General features: G+C 40.2%; 1 protein-coding gene across 1 annotated transcript; it reads right to left on the reverse strand.

Annotated features, from left to right (window-relative positions):
- Positions 1-419: 419 nt before the first annotated feature.
- Positions 420-17,133, reverse strand: PDGFRL (platelet-derived growth factor receptor-like). Its single transcript, XM_010570070.1, has 6 exons — positions 17,028-17,133; positions 15,723-16,017; positions 7,182-7,333; positions 5,428-5,721; positions 4,984-5,123; positions 420-679 (listed from the first exon to the last, which is right to left on the reverse strand). The coding sequence occupies exons 1-6, from the start codon at positions 17,131-17,133 to the stop codon at positions 491-493; spliced, it is 1,176 nt and encodes a 391-aa protein (XP_010568372.1). The 3' UTR covers positions 420-490.
- Positions 17,134-17,881: the final 748 nt, after the last annotated feature.

Genomic DNA, 17,881 nt, shown 5'->3' on the forward strand with positions numbered 1-17,881 from the left:
TATTCTTGCAAAATAAACATTTGCTATTGGCTAATTCTGTAACAAGTTGGGGTTTTTGTTGTTTTAAACACGTACAGTACTCTAAATTGCACAGCACCAGAAGAGATATACCTGCTTGGTGGATTTTTTGAGGATATTTAATATCCTCTCAGTTCTCACATACACAAATAAGGCGCAAACCATACAGTGGGTTAACCTTACAAGAGAGTTTGAGGAAAAAGAACATATGCAAAGGAAAGCCCAAGAGCACCTATTCCTAAATATATGCAGCTGTATGCATGTTCAGGCTTAAACTTTAATGCTTCATAGTAGTTTTATTAACTCACAACTGGCTACTGCTAGGCATAGGGAACTCTGTTTTGGCCTGTCAAGCTAGTGAATATGGAATGCATTGACATATGAAAAGAGTCATTTAAACATTAATAAAGAAAATAAATGGCTATAATGTCAAGTAACATACAGTTCATTCTATGTCAAGAAGCCTTTCCTATCAATTTAGTTCAACATTAGTAGCTACTGTTGTTTCTCCTTGTAGGTTCTGAGCTATACAAATGTAGTTTCCAGCATCTCTGGCTTCAAAATCCTCAACAACAAGAACGCTCTTCGAGATTCTTGTGGTATGTCCAGTTCCTCTGTTTATCAGTCTCCAGAAGTTTTGGATAATCACAGGCCTCTCGGACTGTTTAAAAGAAAAAAAAAAACCAAACACACACACCCACATAAGAAAATACGTGATTCTGCAAAGTGTATTTAGTGACACTACCCTATCAAACCCTGAACGAAGAGGTCAGAGAGCAGGAGCCTATATCCAAAAGTCAGCCTTAAGTGAGGAAACTGAAGGTGTCTGGCAGTTGCAGCAACATTCTTGCATTAAATACTGACATACCAATAAGTTATGCCAAATAAGGATAATACAATGGCTCTTCCACTCCAGGTGCAGGTACTGTGTATCTTCTTCTAGTGATGGGCTGCCAGAGCTCTGCCTGCAGTATATGCATGAACTCAGTTGCAGGCCACTTACTAAGGTTGCATTTAGGTACTTGATCAAATAGGTGAAGTATCCTGGGGGAGATGTGTGAACTTATTTTCAGACTTTCAGCATGTCTCAAAGAGGCAAGGCAGCAGTGGCACAAGTTAGTTGACCAAGCTTTACCTGGTTTTCTTATAGCACAGCGAATAGCTTTAAATCATGTATTGCAAACTAATTCCTCCCCCTCTAGTTTCAGAAACTGTATTAGAAAACATACAAGCAAACAGTAGCAATTCAGAAATGTTTCTAAATTAATCTTCACATTATGCTTTCCAAAACATGTATGTAACTTCAAAGCTAAAAATACAAGCAAGGATGCTTAGAAAGATGCTTTTTAGATTTTGTTGTTGTTATATGTATAGCAGGCTTGCTTTTTCCTCTTCTATAAGAGAATTCTCTGATGGACTGTTTATGAGGTCACTCCCTGGCACCTCAGAAGTTTGCAAAGGACTGGATAAGAGAAGCTGGCCCAAAGATGGAATAAGGCCATCTCTTCCCTTCCAAAATCCATCGTGCTAGCCAGCAGCTTTGATCATGTTGGCATGTGCTATACCAGTAACCTGGATAAAACTGGTAAGAGAGAGGTTTCTGCTTGGAAACTGTCTCCTCCTGCTTCACTAAATAGATGGATAATCCAGTTACCAATAGGAATGCTGCAAGGCTTAAGTTAATAGTAGCAAAAGGATAAGTTAAACACTTAACTAGAGCCAAAGCTACAATCTCACACTTGCAAAATGGCCAGTACAGAAGAAGATGCCAGTCTTCTTGAAGCTCAGGGATGAGTCACAGTGCAGTCAAGGAATGCCTAGGAAGTGGCAGGTATTTACAACTAGCAAGAACTTTTTTGAAAAACTGGTAATCTCATCTAGAAATTCTTAAGCCTTTAGAAGGAATCAAGCCACTTAGCAGAGCTGTACCTAGCAGAGCACTGAAAATCAAGTGCTACCTGCAATCAAGTACTACCGCACACTTAATTCAAGTCTAAGTTAGTCCTTAAATACAGCAAGTGGAACTTCCCTGACCATACTGAAAGTGAAGGTAAAGGCCATGTAAGGCAGATACTGTTTGCCTGGTTGGGCTCCTGCTAGCCCAGTTTTTCTCAAACTAATTGCCTTCTGCTTTGAAGTTAGTTTCAGGGAATCATATTAAGGAGTGGATCAGTATGCATTCACAGCAGGTGAATAAGCAAGTGCAATTGTCAGGGAGTGGCAAGGGAAAAAAAAACAACCAAGTGAAAAAAAGTAAGAGAGAGAGGTTAGTGACTACAGAGATGAGATGAGGGTCTCTAATGCAGTGTACCTAGGAGCAAGCAGGGATTAAAGTGCTGCTTCTGCTCAGGGATCAAGTGGTAGGTGACAGCCCAGGCACCAGGTGGGGTGGTGGCAGGGAACAAAAACCATCACTGATCTCCCTGCACTGAAAGCAGCAGCAATGAATGGAAACATCCAGTGAATCTTAGAACTTCCAGTCCTTTTTCTTGCACAAAAGAAGGTGTATCTGAACAGCATCACTGATGGTCCACTCTCTTCTCCCTCCACCCCCACCTTTTTCCTTTGCAGTATGTGAGCACTTCCTTAATAAATGTTAAGTCTCCAACAAGCATACAGTGCTTCTACTCTGACATTTACTTAATAATTTTGCTGGGGCAGAAACCCAAACACAACTCTTCCCTCCCTATCCCCAGGCACAGCTGGAGCTGAGACTGTTTACTCCAGTGGATAAGCACATCAGCCCGTTCCAGGGCAGATGCAGGCCACAGGCCAAAGTCTCTCTCTCAACCCCTGTAGGTGGGTGCAGTGAGAGAGTGTAGCCCTCTGCTGATCATGCATGTGCCCTGCACTGCAGCTGCAGCATCCACAGCCAACAAGGGACATAATTTGCATGTGTTTAGCTGTTTACATTCAATCAGTGCTAGAGAGGCATAACTGCAGTGCACATGCCAGCACTGCATCAGGTGCTGTAAGACCACTGGAAGCAACTGGGCCAAGAACAGCCAGCAACCAGGCTTGGGCAGCCATTCAGCTGTGGAAGATGTAAAAGTAGCAAGGGGTGGACACTAATAAGATACAGAGTTCTTGGAAGACCAAGCTGAGTCTAGAATTTAATTCCTTCATTCTTAGTAATTACAGTTAGTTAACAAAAGACATAAAATTGGGGTTTGCATAGCCAGTTACTACAGTCTAATACACAGATATTGAGGGAAGCTAAAAAAAACCACCAACCAACCACACAAAAACCCCAGAAAACCGTATCAATCAAAGCTAATTCTCTTAACCACCCAAGAGAGTGAATTGTTTTAAGACTATAAGAGCCCCACCTTGAAGGACAGAGACACTGCCATTTGTTGATGCATCTCAAAGTAACGCTAAGAGCTAAATTCAGAGGAAGACATTGGGCATTTAACTCAAAAACCACTATTGCTCTGCAGCTCCCCAAACTTGGAGGCACTTCAGTTTTCCCTAGCATTTTACTTTTTACTTCACTGACAGCTGCACGTTTCTCTGCTCCTTTAGACATCTGCCCCTTTCCTTCCTAACTTCAAATGGACACCAGAAACAGGAATTCTGCCAAGCTCTTCCAGTGTTCCATCCAGTAGTTACTCTTCAGATCACCTAATTCACGCTATCAGTACCAAGCTCCTCACCAAATGCAGTTGAGGCTACCCTTGTTTAACAGCCAGGACAGCGCAGGGAGGGTAAGTTGGTAGTGCCTCAAAAACTCTCAGACTTCAATAATGTCAGCAGGAAAACTTCAGACAAGCAGCAGGGGGGGGGGGAAGCAAAAGAATGAACTAACATCTAAGCAAGGAAGGACTAGAAACCTGGTTTTACATGCCCAGTGCCCTCACCAGCAGTTCAAATCCTTTTTGTGCTCTCTTGCTCTCTCACTATTTTTTCCCCTGAAAAGGCACACACCTTCCTATGACAGCAGAGTGCTACAGTCTCTATCTTAATGGCTACAGCAAAATTCTGGGGCTTTAGATTTTCATTTTCTCAAGCCTAGTAAGCACTCAACTCCAATCACTCACTTAAGCAATTACTTCTGCCGTTAAATTACTTAATTCTATGCTTGCTCAGGGAGACCAATGCTGATACAAGTACCTTATTAGCAAGCTCTGCATCGTCCTTTGACAACCCAGCAGCAGGAGGGCTGGCAAATGGAATACAATGCAAACCCTCGGGTTCTAGAGGACCCCTTTCTCCTGGTGAAGCACTCCATCTTCCAGCAGTCCTCCTTTTGCTCCTAGCCTGCTTCAGATAAACAGCAGTAGAGATGAGGCTGGTTAAGAAACAAGTCCCTACCGTAACTGGTCGAGGTGGGTAGAGGGAGAAGAGAGGGGACCATCATGATGCTAGTCAGATACATCTTATTTTGTGCAAGAAAAAGGACCAACAAAGTTCTCAGATTCACTGGATGTTTCTGGTGGATTCTTTCAGATGAGGCTGCCCAGAAACAGATTTCTGTGCTTCTGGATGTGGGCAACAATTAAGCTTAAAGATTCTGTGCTGTGATGATTCATGTGCCTGAGCCATGGAGATGGAAGGGATATCAAATGCAGAGGTATCAGTGAAGCTTTGTGGCTTGCCCTAGAAAAGCTTCCCGACGCTGGCTGGCTTTGACCCTGTCTGAGGCTTTTCTTTGTAAATGCTGCCCAGAGGCCAAGTGTCTCTGGAATGGAAACCTGAGGGAGGAGTGAGCTTTGCTGAGCCTGATTTTTGCTAAGGTGGGTAGAGCATTTCAGCTTCATTCCTGTGCTTCTAGCCTCTCAGGGTGAGATGGGCTGAAGTTCAAAAGGGTTGTGCTGCCTCCTCCTGCCAGCATGCCTGAGCTAGCAAGAGGCAGACCACCACAATCTGAAAGAACCTTTACTCCAAATCTACACACTGACTGGCATTCAAAGCATTGCCTTTATGAAGAACAAACCATTTCCAGCCAGGGCATACATCTCTTACCTCTTGCCCTGGGTACTGCCACCTGAAGTTCACATCTACATCTGGCTCCCCAAGGACCGTGCAGATTACATGAATGCTGTCACCGACTTCTGCTCTATTGGATGATGCTGCAATTGTGGTTGAGGGCGGGCCCTTGGGAACTAATAGACAGCGTTTGGAAGCAGAAAATTAGTTTCTAAAGTTAAATACACTAGTAAACTCAGGAGTCAATTTTTGCCTCAGTTTGCTTAATGCAACAGGTAAGTGATGTACATCTGCAACTTTCCCCTCTACACTGGGAAATTGCTGGAATTTAGACCTACAAAGTTTTGTCACATATACTTTTGATCAAGATTTTAAAACTCTGATTACATGACTAATTTTTTTTTTTTTTAAATTGTGTTCTAAACAATGCCTACAGAATAAACAAGAGTCAACGTGAGCATACAGTAAACTGCATCTTACCTTCCACATACAACAGGTGATACTTGATGGAAATCTGAGGTGCTCCCTGAGACTCTGCTTTGCAGTAGACAATACCTTTATGATCAGAAGTAGGGTGCTGGTAGACAAAACCCTTCTTCACATCATAAATAATATCAGTTCCATCTGTTTCAATTTCTTCTGCTGGAAATTCCCTGTGTAGAGTTACTTTTGCTGAAGGAGTAGTAACACGGCAGGGGATGACTGCAGGTTTATCTGGATTCAGGTAGACAATCTCAAAATAACTGGGGGTAGGTACAAAAAGTTCCTCTTTATCTGTGCAGAAGAGTTGATATAGTTAGAATAATATTTACATCTTTGTTTAACAGAAAGAAGAGAAAGTACATACGACAAAAGAAAATAGCTACGAGCAACATTATAAATTAACCCAAAGCTTTTTGCTTTAAATACGTACACAAAAGAAAAAAAACACCAAACAAAAAACTTTTCTAACCTGCGAGTACATATTTACACAGCTTGCATTAAAAACATTAAATCAAAAAGAAAAACAAAGTATTCTTCACTGTAATCAGATTTTTTTAATCTTAAAAAAAAACTTTGGAATTCCTTTTTAATAAGTTTCCAAATACTCATCTGGATCTAATTCTGTTCACTCACCCACTTTTAAATGGTAACACACATTACCACCCCCCCCCTCCACTGGTAAGATAAGCACTACTAGAAAGAGATATTCTTTGGAGCTACAGCCTTTTTATAGATATAATTTTAGACAACATGTTTGATTTACTGCTCTAAATAGCTGAAATATTTAGTGCTTTCAGAATGACAGATAAAGAGTAATTCCATATTTGGCATGCTTCTTAGAAATATAAAGTTGAAATTCCTCTTCCTAGCACGAGCATTTACACAGTAACTTGACTGAAAAGTTTATTCCAGCCTTTCTAAAGGAATATAACCTCAGAACATTAAGCACTTCTGATAAACAGCTTCTGCACAGTCTAATTTGGCTCCAAAACATATCACAAACAATCCTATCTTAGCATTTTGTACTGAAATATTTGCTGGCCAAGAATGCTTTAGCTCTAATCAGGCAGCAAAGGTTGTTTTACCATTCAGAATGTTTTCCACGAGAAGAACAAATTAACCATTTGATTTCAGCTCTGTGGCACCAAATAGCAGTAAACTGTGCACAGTTACCTACTATGACCCTATCCATGCAGTGTTAGGGCTACAGTCAATCCCAAGCTCTGTGGAACAACACATGTACTTAAGAGTGTTTTGCCTTTCAACAGACTATATAGACTCTTGGGAAAAATTGTAACCTTACCAAGATCAATGAGATCAAGATTTTTAAGTCAGTGCAGGTAACTGGAAATGGGGGTGAAGAGTCCATGTGGTGATCTGAATGCCATGACAAAATGAACCTTCTGCACAGATTTATTTTCTTTATCCAGACACATTTTCAAAACATTAAATGCTTTTTTTATTCATTTTGTAGAAGATCATTAGAATGTGTGTTACTATTTTCAAAGATATTTACTTTCCATTGCATTATGCATTGTTTTGGATACACATTTAGCATAATCCATAGGGAAAATGGACTCATAAATCACCCTATGCAAGTAATTTTCTGCTCACCAGCACTGTCTTCCTTAACATCCACTAAAAAGATGAAAATTGTGGAAAAATCTTGACGGTAAAATCGCTGATGTAGCTTTATTCCTGTCTTACTAGCAAATATATTTCCATTAATAATCCCCCAGTGAGTTAATTACCTGTGAAAAAGATGTACGTTGAACCCATTTTAGTCTCATCCTTCCTGCATTTGTTACCATTGCACAGCTGAAGCCAGCAGCTATATTCACCAGTGTCTGCTGCAGTGGCGTTTGCAAGGATCAGCTGACCATACCTGTCAAGCTGCTTTATACTGGGGAGATGAAAAACAAAAGGCACAGACAAGCACAGATGTATTTCCTCATACATTTCTGTCAGCTTACTTCTACTTTTGATTTTTTTATTCCTACTCTGCAGCTGACCCACCTTTTGCTTTCAGAGCTATGTTGCAAGTTCCCCTTTTGCTCCAGCAAAGGCCTGCTTACATGAGTAGCTTTATTGATTTCAGCTACACAGGAGCACTTGCAAGCATTTGTCTTGTTCACTTCATTCTTGGACGCCTTTCAGTCCTCATTTTGAAACTGGGCTGTAACTGCTGTAGACAATACGTTCATCTATGTTTTGTCTCAGTTTGTCCATGTATATTCCATATTTTCATGCTCCAAGTCAACCTGCACGCATCTCAGTCCTTTTCTGATACCATTAACTGTAGCACTGCTTCAATAGTATGTAACAAAGATAATTCAGAAGTACTAAGCAGCAGGTACTTTAATAAGAGTTTGTTTGACGAGTTATGCCTGCTTTCAGCATGAATGTTTTCCTATCTTTAACATACTGGTCCAAGTTTCCACTTGCAAACACCATCATAAAGAGCTTCTATCTCCACTTGGATTTGTTCTGCAAGTAAGTCATTTTGCACTGCCTACTCCTCTGCCCTAAGCTACCTCACTGGCATCCTCTCACTGGAGTTTCCTTCCTCATCACCCCTCAACTATTTCAGAGCATGACCCTGAGAACTGCTGGAGGTATACTGGCAGTGTCATCACGTAACTACACAAAATTCAGCCTGTGTGATTATTTCAGACCTGATTTGCTTTTTTCTCCTCCTGAATTTCCAAGATACTTCTCTCAGTGGACTGACACTTGTAAATGTGCAAATATTTATAAATATGTAGATATATATGTAGATACTGACTATGTTTCTAAGGGTCAAAGGTCCTATCTACAAAATTCAGCAGCTACAATCTCATCTTGTTCTTTTTTTTTATTTTAAGGTTTGCTTTCCTGGCTCTTTCTTCCAGACAGATGGTGTTATAGTTGGCAGTCTGCTGTGTTGACTTTTGATGGATTGCAAAAACAACGGTCCAACAGTACCAGTTCTTGGGAAACTGTCAGGACAGCCATGTGGCAGTACTGATGCACTCCACTGCTGCTCTGACCCTTAAAAATCCTCTGACCACCTGCCTTTTACATGATACCTGTCCTGGTTTCAGCTGGGATAGAGTTAATTTTCTTCTTAGTAGCTAGTACAGTGTGTTTTGGATTTAGCATGAGAATAATGGTAACACACTGATGGTTTAGTTGTTGCTGAGTAGCGCTTACCCTAAGTTAAGGATTTTTCAGCTTCTCATGCTCTGCCAGCAAGCAGGTGTACAAGTAGCTGGGAGGGAGCAGACCCAGGACAGCCGACCCGAACTAGCCAAAGGGATATTCCATACCATAGAACGCCATGCTCTGGATATAAACTGGAGGGAGCTGGCCAGGAGGAGGGATTGCTACTCGGGCATTGGTCAGCCAGTGGTGATCAACTGTATTGTGCGTCACTTGTCTGTTCTTGGTTCCTCCCCCTGCTGCCTTTTTAAAAATTTCATTTTATTGTATTCCTTTTCATTACAATTATTATTATATTTTATTATTATTATTGTTAGTATTACATTCTATTTTACTTTAGTTATTACATCATTCTTATCTCAACCCACAAATTTTACTTCCCCCCCCAGCCCACTGGGCATGGGGCAGGGGGGAGGGAGAGAGCAGCTGCGTGGTGCCTAGTTGCTGGCCAGGCTTAAACCACGACAGTAGCACATCCAGAACACAAAGGTGGGTTCCCCGCTTTCCTTTGCAAGACAACGAGTTACAAAGTCATTTCTGTTCTAACCAAGTCAGAAGAGATTTTTCCTGATTTCGGCATTTGATAGCAAACTTCCTTCCAGTGTTTCAAATGAGCTCTGGACAAATACACAGCTTGCATGAAGTCTGAACAGCTCCCATACTCTTATGCAACTGTGTGTTCTCTGAATATTTACCATGCTCCTGTTTCTTATTAATGAGGCAGTTATTCTGTAAGGCAGATGCCTGATTGAATCATTTATTTCATGGATGCTTTGAAGAAATGCTTATCCTCTAAAACACCTTGTCACTGCGTAACAGTAGTACTGTAGACGTGCCTGACTGTACTGTGTGCTCTAAATGCTCTGTTTTGCTTACGTCTCCACTGCAGGCAGAATAACCGCTTAAACAGAGAGGCCACTACTTCCAGCTACACGCATACCTTCCGACTCCCTACATGTTCTGCTAGCAGTCTGCACTACTACCACCAATCATAAGCAACAGTTCATGTAACCCAACATTCAGCCTCCAGCGAAGGCCAGTAGCTTAGAAATTAAAAAAAAAACCCAAACACCACCAAATACACAACACAAACAGGGCTAACTGAGAATTATCTTTCCCATTAAAGCCCTCAGACACCATTAGTACACTCATCCACCACAGAACAGTTTTCAGGCCTGCCTAAGGCAACAGGCAAATCATGTTTCCTACCCGCTAATGCACTTTTCCTACATGACCTTCTCTGATTCCACTTTTTGGAATCATGTAATTATGGAGTAGTAACATTTTCATTTTTAATATATACACTACCTTACATTATAAATTATCTTCAGTTTTTGGATAAGCTTTGAGAGATTTCTATTCGTGCAAGAGATCCTGTTGTATATCATACCCAACAGGAAGAAAAGAGAAATCCAAAACACATCTTAGTCTGTATTATTATTATTTAGTTTCACAGTTCACATTTCATAGGCTACATGACTACATCAGCATAAAATGTTTTGCAAGTATCCAGTACTAAATGTCAACATTACTGAGAAACCATTATGCCAGAACATTTTTGCCTCCAACCATTAATGCAGACACTGAACTATAGCTTGAAATCCCAACAGACAGAAAAATAAGGTCAGAGTTAATTAATTATTGTACAGTGTGTTCTACTTAACTAAGAACAAGCTATCCAGTAATCAATGGAAATAGCCTAGTGAGGTAGTCATCCACAAACATGCACTAACAAAACCTGGCAACTGACAGTGGAAGTGTTGGAACTTGTGACATGACCACGTTAAGCAGACAAAACAGGCTATATAAAGTAAATCATAAATGGTAAACCCTGCAGCTGACCAATATTTCCAGAATAACTTTTATTTCATTAGTATTTTAGATGCTGGAAAATCTGACTTTGCTGTGCTCTACATATCACTAAGTAAAAATGTAGTATATACAAACATTTCGAGACTGTTTAAAAAAAAAAAAAACAACTAGAAAACTACTCCAAAATCTTATTCCATACATTCATCTCATTAAGCTTTAGTTATTTGAAGTTCAAAATATCTTTGCCAGAAAAACTATGCCAAGTTTAGAAGCTTAAAAGATATAAAAAGACAAAAAGACAGTGTATAGAGCATCACTCAAAGAGCATCTAGCAAACTCCTCTCAAGCAGCTGCATTCATACTGACAAAAGAGAGCTTATCTCAAATACAAGCTCACTAGGAGAGGAAGATAACATCTTACTGTTTAACACAAGAAAAAAATCCCCAGCTTTCAGACTTCAGAGCACATGGAACAAAATGAAATTCAGTTCTGCACATGAGCACAACCAACATCCCACTAAGCCAGCAGGAACCTGCATTCACTGAAGGCAGTCTAGTTTTGCCCTCTACAACTTAAGTTTCCTCAAAACTTGTTAGAATGCTCCTGTCCATACACCCCCCCACCAAACACAAATGTGCATGTGATCCATGTCCAGCTCTTTGCCTCACCTTCTTTCACTAAAGCAGTTCCATTCCACATGAGTTTACTTATCAGATAAAGTTCTGTGACAAATACAGCCAGTCTTTGGCAAGTGAGGGACCCATGTTCCAAGTCAGGCAGAGCAGAGACTATGTGAAGTTAGACTGCCTTCATCTAGAGCAGCTTTTTGCTATAAAGCTTAAGAAAGGGAAAATGTGCTTGCCCTTACTCTTCTTTCATCCCTCTCAGCTGTTGATCCTTCTCATACATTGTAGATCCAGTTTCTGAGTAAGCCTACAGTCATTAATTTGTTTTGCACAGTCTTACAAAACAGCATTCCAGCCCATCTGTTCTGGAGGTACACAAGCTACTTTTGACCGTTAACACCACCAAGATTTTTTGGCCAGTTCAGCCAGTACACAAAATTTTCAGAAAAGAAGTTATCTGAAAGGTATATTTATGCTGCACAGGGCAAGAAAACATTACAGATAAGCTAGTCCTGAAGCAAGCTGGTGTGTCCCCTTAACTTGGGAGCCAAGTTTGCATGATTCTAGCTTTCTCGCCAGAGTTGCATTGCATCCTACAGTCTCTAAAGTTAAGTAAATCATTTCAGCGTGTACAGTTATTTCCTCTTTTTCCGCTATCCTAACTGGAGTATTTCTCCTCTGGCTCAACAAGAAACAGCCAAAGAGTCCTCATCCTCCTTTCACTCAGCATCTTTCCCTCCTCCCATATGATAACTTCAGCATATGTTAACAGCTACAGACCAATTAAAAACTGAGACTCTCTAGTACAGCAAGCAAAAATATTTTATTTACCAGGTCATAAAGTATACCTACAAAGACAAACTCAAAGAAAGCATAGCCACTAATACTAAAGAAATGGCTTTTCTAATTATAATCTCTTCCTTAGAAAAGTCATATTGTCCTCCAGGCTGCTGTATTCTCCTTACCATATGGGTGAGTTAAAAACGTGATAAGCATGGCATGGAGACAAAACATCTGGCTTTCATCACTACTTCTTTTTGCAGCCACCCATAGGAAATACATTACATGGATGCTAAATTTAACTAGTTGCAAACCAAAACACCTTCTTCTCCCAGAACGACAGACAGGAAACACAACACAGTAAGCATCTTCAGCATCAGCTCCTGCCCTGGACCTCTGCTGTTAACACAACCTCTGACCAACTGAGCCACAAATGCCCTCGCCACCCTCAACCATAAGGTCTCTTTTGCCTCCCGTAATTGCAATTCTGTTAGATGCCAGGGTCCTTAAAGCCTCCTCTTATAGCAGCTAGAGTTAGAGGATGTTAACAGTTCCCAGGAGATGTAAAACACCTTGCTCATTGTTAAAATTTCCACCAGACCAGTTGAATTTGTACATCCCTCCTATTATTTACAGAAAAAACAGGAATTGGATGCCTAATCATCTGTTGCTGTGGGGACATACAAATGGACAAAAGAATGGTAGTCATTAGTCCCCAGCAATCGCATGGACTTCACCACTGCTGCCTCTCCTCTCCTATCCTCCAGGCCCAGCAACCCGCTCTTTCTTCACTATCCATTACCTCCTCAGGCCCCAATCACTTTCTCCCTGCTGCTGCCACCCACTCTGGTTTGCACCAGTGCCCCAACTCCAGCAACACCAGCTTGGAAATCCAAGGTAAAAAAAGCCCAGCCCTCTTAATTAGCTTGGGTTTCACTCCACACCTCGCTAATTTGGTAATGAAAGGATTACCTTATACTTTGTCTTTATGCACTCAAAAAATGTTAGAGGCTACTGGACATATATCTAGATGATCAAACAATTTTTTCTGTAGGTTATTTGCTAATAATTTTTTTGATTCTCCCCTTTGCCCTACATTTAGCATTTTGTTTTAAAATAATAGTGTAATATATTTGTAAAATTTTAAAATTTGCCTATTGTAGTATCAGTACACGGTCTTTTGTACACAGCAAGGAAGATCTAAGCTCCTCTTGAAATATAACATTGTTAATAATCTTTTCCGCTGCCAGTTCACTTACAAACACTACCAACTGAGCTAACTAAATAACATACTATCTTTATGGTATTTCCAGCTAAAGTCAATCAAAGCTTTCTAGAACCATGGAATAAAGTGTCATATTTCACATTCTATAAAGCAGACTTTGTTTCATATGTATCCATTAACACTACAGCAAAGATCTTGAGATAATTACCAAAGTCATGCTAAAAATGTGACGAAAATATAACTGCACAAGATTCTGTGGTCAGTGTCTCCAGAAATTATTACTATTCTGTGACTCTGAAGAGTGCTACTAACCTGTTTTCAATTTCTCCAGTTAATTACAGGATATTCTGCTTACATTTAAAATTGTTTAGTCTAACTCAGCCTTATTGCTTCAATAACTTATTTCAAAGTAATTTTTCTAAAGTGAAGATCATATTTCAGTATAGACCCTTAAATATAAACCTAACATACTTCTAAAAGAAAATAAATACGAAGGCAAGTTATACCCACCCAGCCAAAATGTTTTATAGCATTTTTCTTGTGTGGCATTATTAACTTTTGTTATATGGTTAAAATATTACAAATTCTGTGATCTTGAATGAGAACAGAAGGGTAAATTGCTGAGGCAACAGAATCCCAAACTACTTCAATACTACAAAATGCCAAATGACTCAATTAGGAAATGTGTATCTTTTTTCCCCAAACTACCTTAAATTATTGTATTTTGTCCCATGTGCATCACTAGAAAACTACTTAATTTTGCAAGAGAGGAATAGTCAGTCAAACAAATAACGAAGAAGCATTCAGATTCCTCTCCAAAAACTGTGAATACTTGTCATGCTTTCTTCAATGTCAGATGCTAATACTCAGATAACATGACCTGGAGGTCTAAAGGACCAAATCATGCCAGCAACCTATTTGCAAATCCACAAAACGTAAGATACACTTGAAAACGACAACGACCACCGCGCACACATGTGCTCCCTGTTGATACTACTTTGAACGTTCAGCTTTGGCTTGCTGGAAGGCCAGGTCTGTATTGCAGTTGATAAACGCCACCTACTGGAATAAATCCAGATAAAACATTACTTCTTGCAAAAGAAAAGGCAGTAGTTTAAATAGGCCACAAGATCTTTTGAGAGATATTGCTGCGATAAGCCCTCAGCAGAAATAGGCTTGCTGCTCCAACTTACTCTGACAGAAGCCTTGCACTAGCTACAGAGATTTATTCAGCCACTGCAATTCTTGAACTCCTCAGCCATCAAGGTACAAGCAAATCAACATTCACGAGAAGAACTGGCTCACAAATTTCAGAAGGATATGCTAGACATCACAGTGTCTAACTGCCAATCCTCAACACTCCTCTTTGAAAAGAGAAGTGGGAAGGAGAAAAATACATATGAAAAATTAATTAACTGGGAATGATTTTAAGGTAGCATCATACCTGTAAATAAGTGAAATGGATCACAGAGATTCAGATGACCTCAGTTACTTACAGAGGGCATACACACTTGTACTTAATTTAGGAACAAAAGGACAATAAGGAATGGATAACTTTCCTCATACCTCTGTGCCCCTCTCACCTAATAATCCAAGAAAAGCTCCCTACAGCTCTTTCTTAGGGCATTGTTCTCAGTGCTCCACAGTCTGCTCACTACTCATCTTTCATAGACACATGGATCTCCCTCCATAAAACAGCTAGTGAAAACAAACACTACTCACGGCAAAAAAAAATGCCTGTGGAAGACATCCTTAAGTTCTTTATATGCCCCTCCTCTTTCAAATACAGAACTAAATTACTACATTTAAACTACATTTATCTACGTGTACTATACCCAAAAACTGGGAAGGCAAATAAGCGTATGGGGGTTTGGAGATGATATTTAATATTTAGAGCAACAGGACACTCACCTGGTGGGGCAGAGAAAGGGAGAGTCCTCAGTTCCTCTTCCTGCTCTAACAACTATTTATGCAGTTTCCATTAAGATGTCACTAGATGAAAGAAAAAGCCTTCCTAAAGCCAAAGTGACTATCCTCAGCATTAAACTCTGCCACATCACAAACCTTGCAATTCCCTTTTGCACACAAAGGTACCTTTGACTGAAAAAGTGAAGACTACTCTTACTTGCTCCCTAGTATGGCAGTTGGTGTATTTTTTTTTTTGCTAGTTGAGAGATGTGGGTTTGAGCCTCTTCAGGAAATCAATCTCACTATCTCAGGTAGTAGCTACATTAGCAACCAGAAGAGCCCACCAGGAGCAGGTCTCTAGAGCAACAGAGTTGGTAGTGAGTACCTGACATCCACACTCACACATTTTGAGAGTTTTACTTTGGACTAGCTCTAATGTGGTGCCCTGTTAGTGGCTGGAGCACACTGGTGTCCTGCTGGACCATATCTTCTATTTTAGATTAATCTGAAGGAAATCCAGTTCACATGCTACAAGACTGTTCCACAGTGCAAATCATAGGGCAGCAATTGGTGAGAACTGAAAGATGCTTATCTGTTTTTGCTGACAATAAAAACCACTAGGTGGAACACCTTGATTGTAAAAACCTGAACAACAAAAAAAACCCCAATGATGTTTAAAGTGGTAAGAAAAAAAAAAAGTTCTGGATTCTTTCTCCCCCCAAAATGAAAAATAGCTTACCTGAGCCTGGAGTCTTTAAAGGTGTCTAAGTACGATGGATAGTTCCAAGTAACATTAGTCCCCTTACATCGCAGTTCTATGCTTTGTCCTGCAGACAGGCTTAAAGTGGCAGCTAGTTTCTGGAAACGACCTTTATCCATCACTTGTGTCAGTATGGACTGGGACTTCAAAGAGGAGTCAGCAGATTCCCTCTCCTTCATTTTGGGGGTTTTAGGTTTTACTTTTTTGTTAACAGGCTTAATTTTGTTTTCCCCAGGTTCTTTTGGACGCTTACTCCTCGCAGGCTGTCCAATAACTAGTGAAATAAAGAAGGTAATGTTACTGATTAGAAAAAGGTTATATAGTCTTTCTGAAAAAAAAAATCTTCCTTATTATCACAGAGAATAACTAAAGTTTCATTCTTCCCATAAAGGATTCATAAAAATGACTAAGAGTTAATTTCCATAAGTTTTTGAAGTCTCTGGCATGACCCATTTTCCTGGGGAAAAAGGAAAAAGAGCTTTCAACAACATGTGGAAAATCTATACTTAGAGCTCACATACACAGACAAATATGTAAGGTATGAGAACTTTACAAATGGGAAGGGAAAGAAATACAGCATTTCTATTGCCAGTTACTTTTGTCATTTCAACCTCATGTCATTGCCATTTAGTACACAATGCTACAAGAGTTCTATGTCTTCATAAGGATTTTGCACACCCATTGATTCTGCATAACATTTTCACACATCATGTTACTGTAAGACACACGAAGAAAAACTGGCAAGTGTGGATCTTCATGACAATTTATAAAATACTGATAGTGATGCAGTAGTTTTCTTTTACAATAAGTACTGTGAAAATACAAATAGCACTTAAGTCACTTGAAGGCAGTATTTAATTCATCACTTCTCTGTAACAGCCATTTATTTTGACAGTCCAGATGAAAACAGAACCTTAGAGGCAAATGGTAAGAGATTTCATTACCTGCTAGAGACAACAGGGATGCCCAGCTGCCTTTAAAAACAAAGGAAACTGAAAGTAAGTGAAGTGTCTCAAATTTAAAAAAAATTAAAAAAAAAAATCAAGATATTCCCACTTTAACTGACAGCAGGAAGCACAGATCTTTTGTGAGATGAGCCCAAAACTGCTGTCCCCAGACACCAAAAACTCCACTAACTGTGCCTGACAGCTAATTAACATTGAACACTGCTTTTCCACATGAAAACACTCAGGTATTTTTGTTGTACAAATCAATCAACAAGCTCCTTCTGGAATTAAAAATAGCCCTCCTGTATACTGAGTTAGCATGAATTAAAACTGGTACTGGCCGCAGTATGAGCGGCGGCACTTCCAGACTCCCACAACTGATGGCTCCTGTGACGTTCCTCATACCCCAGCTGGACACCTTGCGCCGCTTCAGCCTTCCACATCTCTCAGTCCAGGCTGATGTACACCACACCTCTTTTAAATGGCACAGAGCCTTGTGAGCACAAATTTAAAAAACAGGAAATTCAATCCAAACGTAAGAAAATGCTTTTTACTGTGATGATAGTCAAGCACTGGCACAGGTTGCCCAGAGAGGCTGTGGAGTCTCCAGCCACGTTGATATTCAAAACCTGACTGGACATGGTCCGAGGCAATCTGCTCTACATGGCCCTGCTTGAGCATGGGGTTGGACTGGATGATCCCAAGAGGTCTCTTCGAACCTCAGCCATTCTGTGACTCCATGACCTCAGCACACAGAGTAAGGCTGCCTGTGTAGGAGCGTTTGCCTTCTGGTCTCTCACCAACTGGAAAATAAACTGGAAGACAGCAATGCTGCAGTCTTCTTAGTTTGCCCAATGCATTTTGAACTTTTTTGGACTCTTACGTAATAAGAATAATTTTTTTGAGAGGCACACATCCAGTTACTAAGGTGCATCCCTCCCCCACCACAAAGACAAACATTTTTCCCAGTTGTACATTATAAGCATTGGTGAAGTTCATTGCAAAGATGCCTCACCACCTTAAAATAAGCCACAAACTTTAGAGATCAAATAGAAATGGCTTCCAAAGATCATGACATTTTAAGACAAAGAGTAACATTTTATAGTTTCTGGAAGGGAGAGTGAAACAAATACCTATGCTTCTGTTGGAGCATGTCCAGAGAAGGGCAACCAAGTTGGTGAGGAGCCTGGA

Source organism: Haliaeetus leucocephalus, unplaced genomic scaffold (assembly GCF_000737465.1).
Source record: "Haliaeetus leucocephalus isolate CR32 unplaced genomic scaffold, Haliaeetus_leucocephalus-4.0 Scaffold284, whole genome shotgun sequence".
Classification (NCBI taxonomy): domain Eukaryota; kingdom Metazoa; phylum Chordata; class Aves; order Accipitriformes; family Accipitridae; genus Haliaeetus; species Haliaeetus leucocephalus.

Excerpts from the sequence above, each read along its gene's own strand:
- PDGFRL (XM_010570070.1), bottom strand. The coding sequence starts at position 17,133 with ATGTGGAAGGCTGAAGCGGCGCAAGGTGTCCAGCTGGGGTATGAGGAA. Across the intron at positions 5,722-7,181 it reads AACGTACATCTTTTTCACAG|ATAAAGAGGAACTTTTTGTA; the intron begins GTAATTAACTCA and ends TCTTCTGCACAG. Across the intron at positions 680-4,983 it reads GGCAGTACCCAGGGCAAGAG|TCCGAGAGGCCTGTGATTAT; the intron begins GTAAGAGATGTA and ends TCTTTTAAACAG.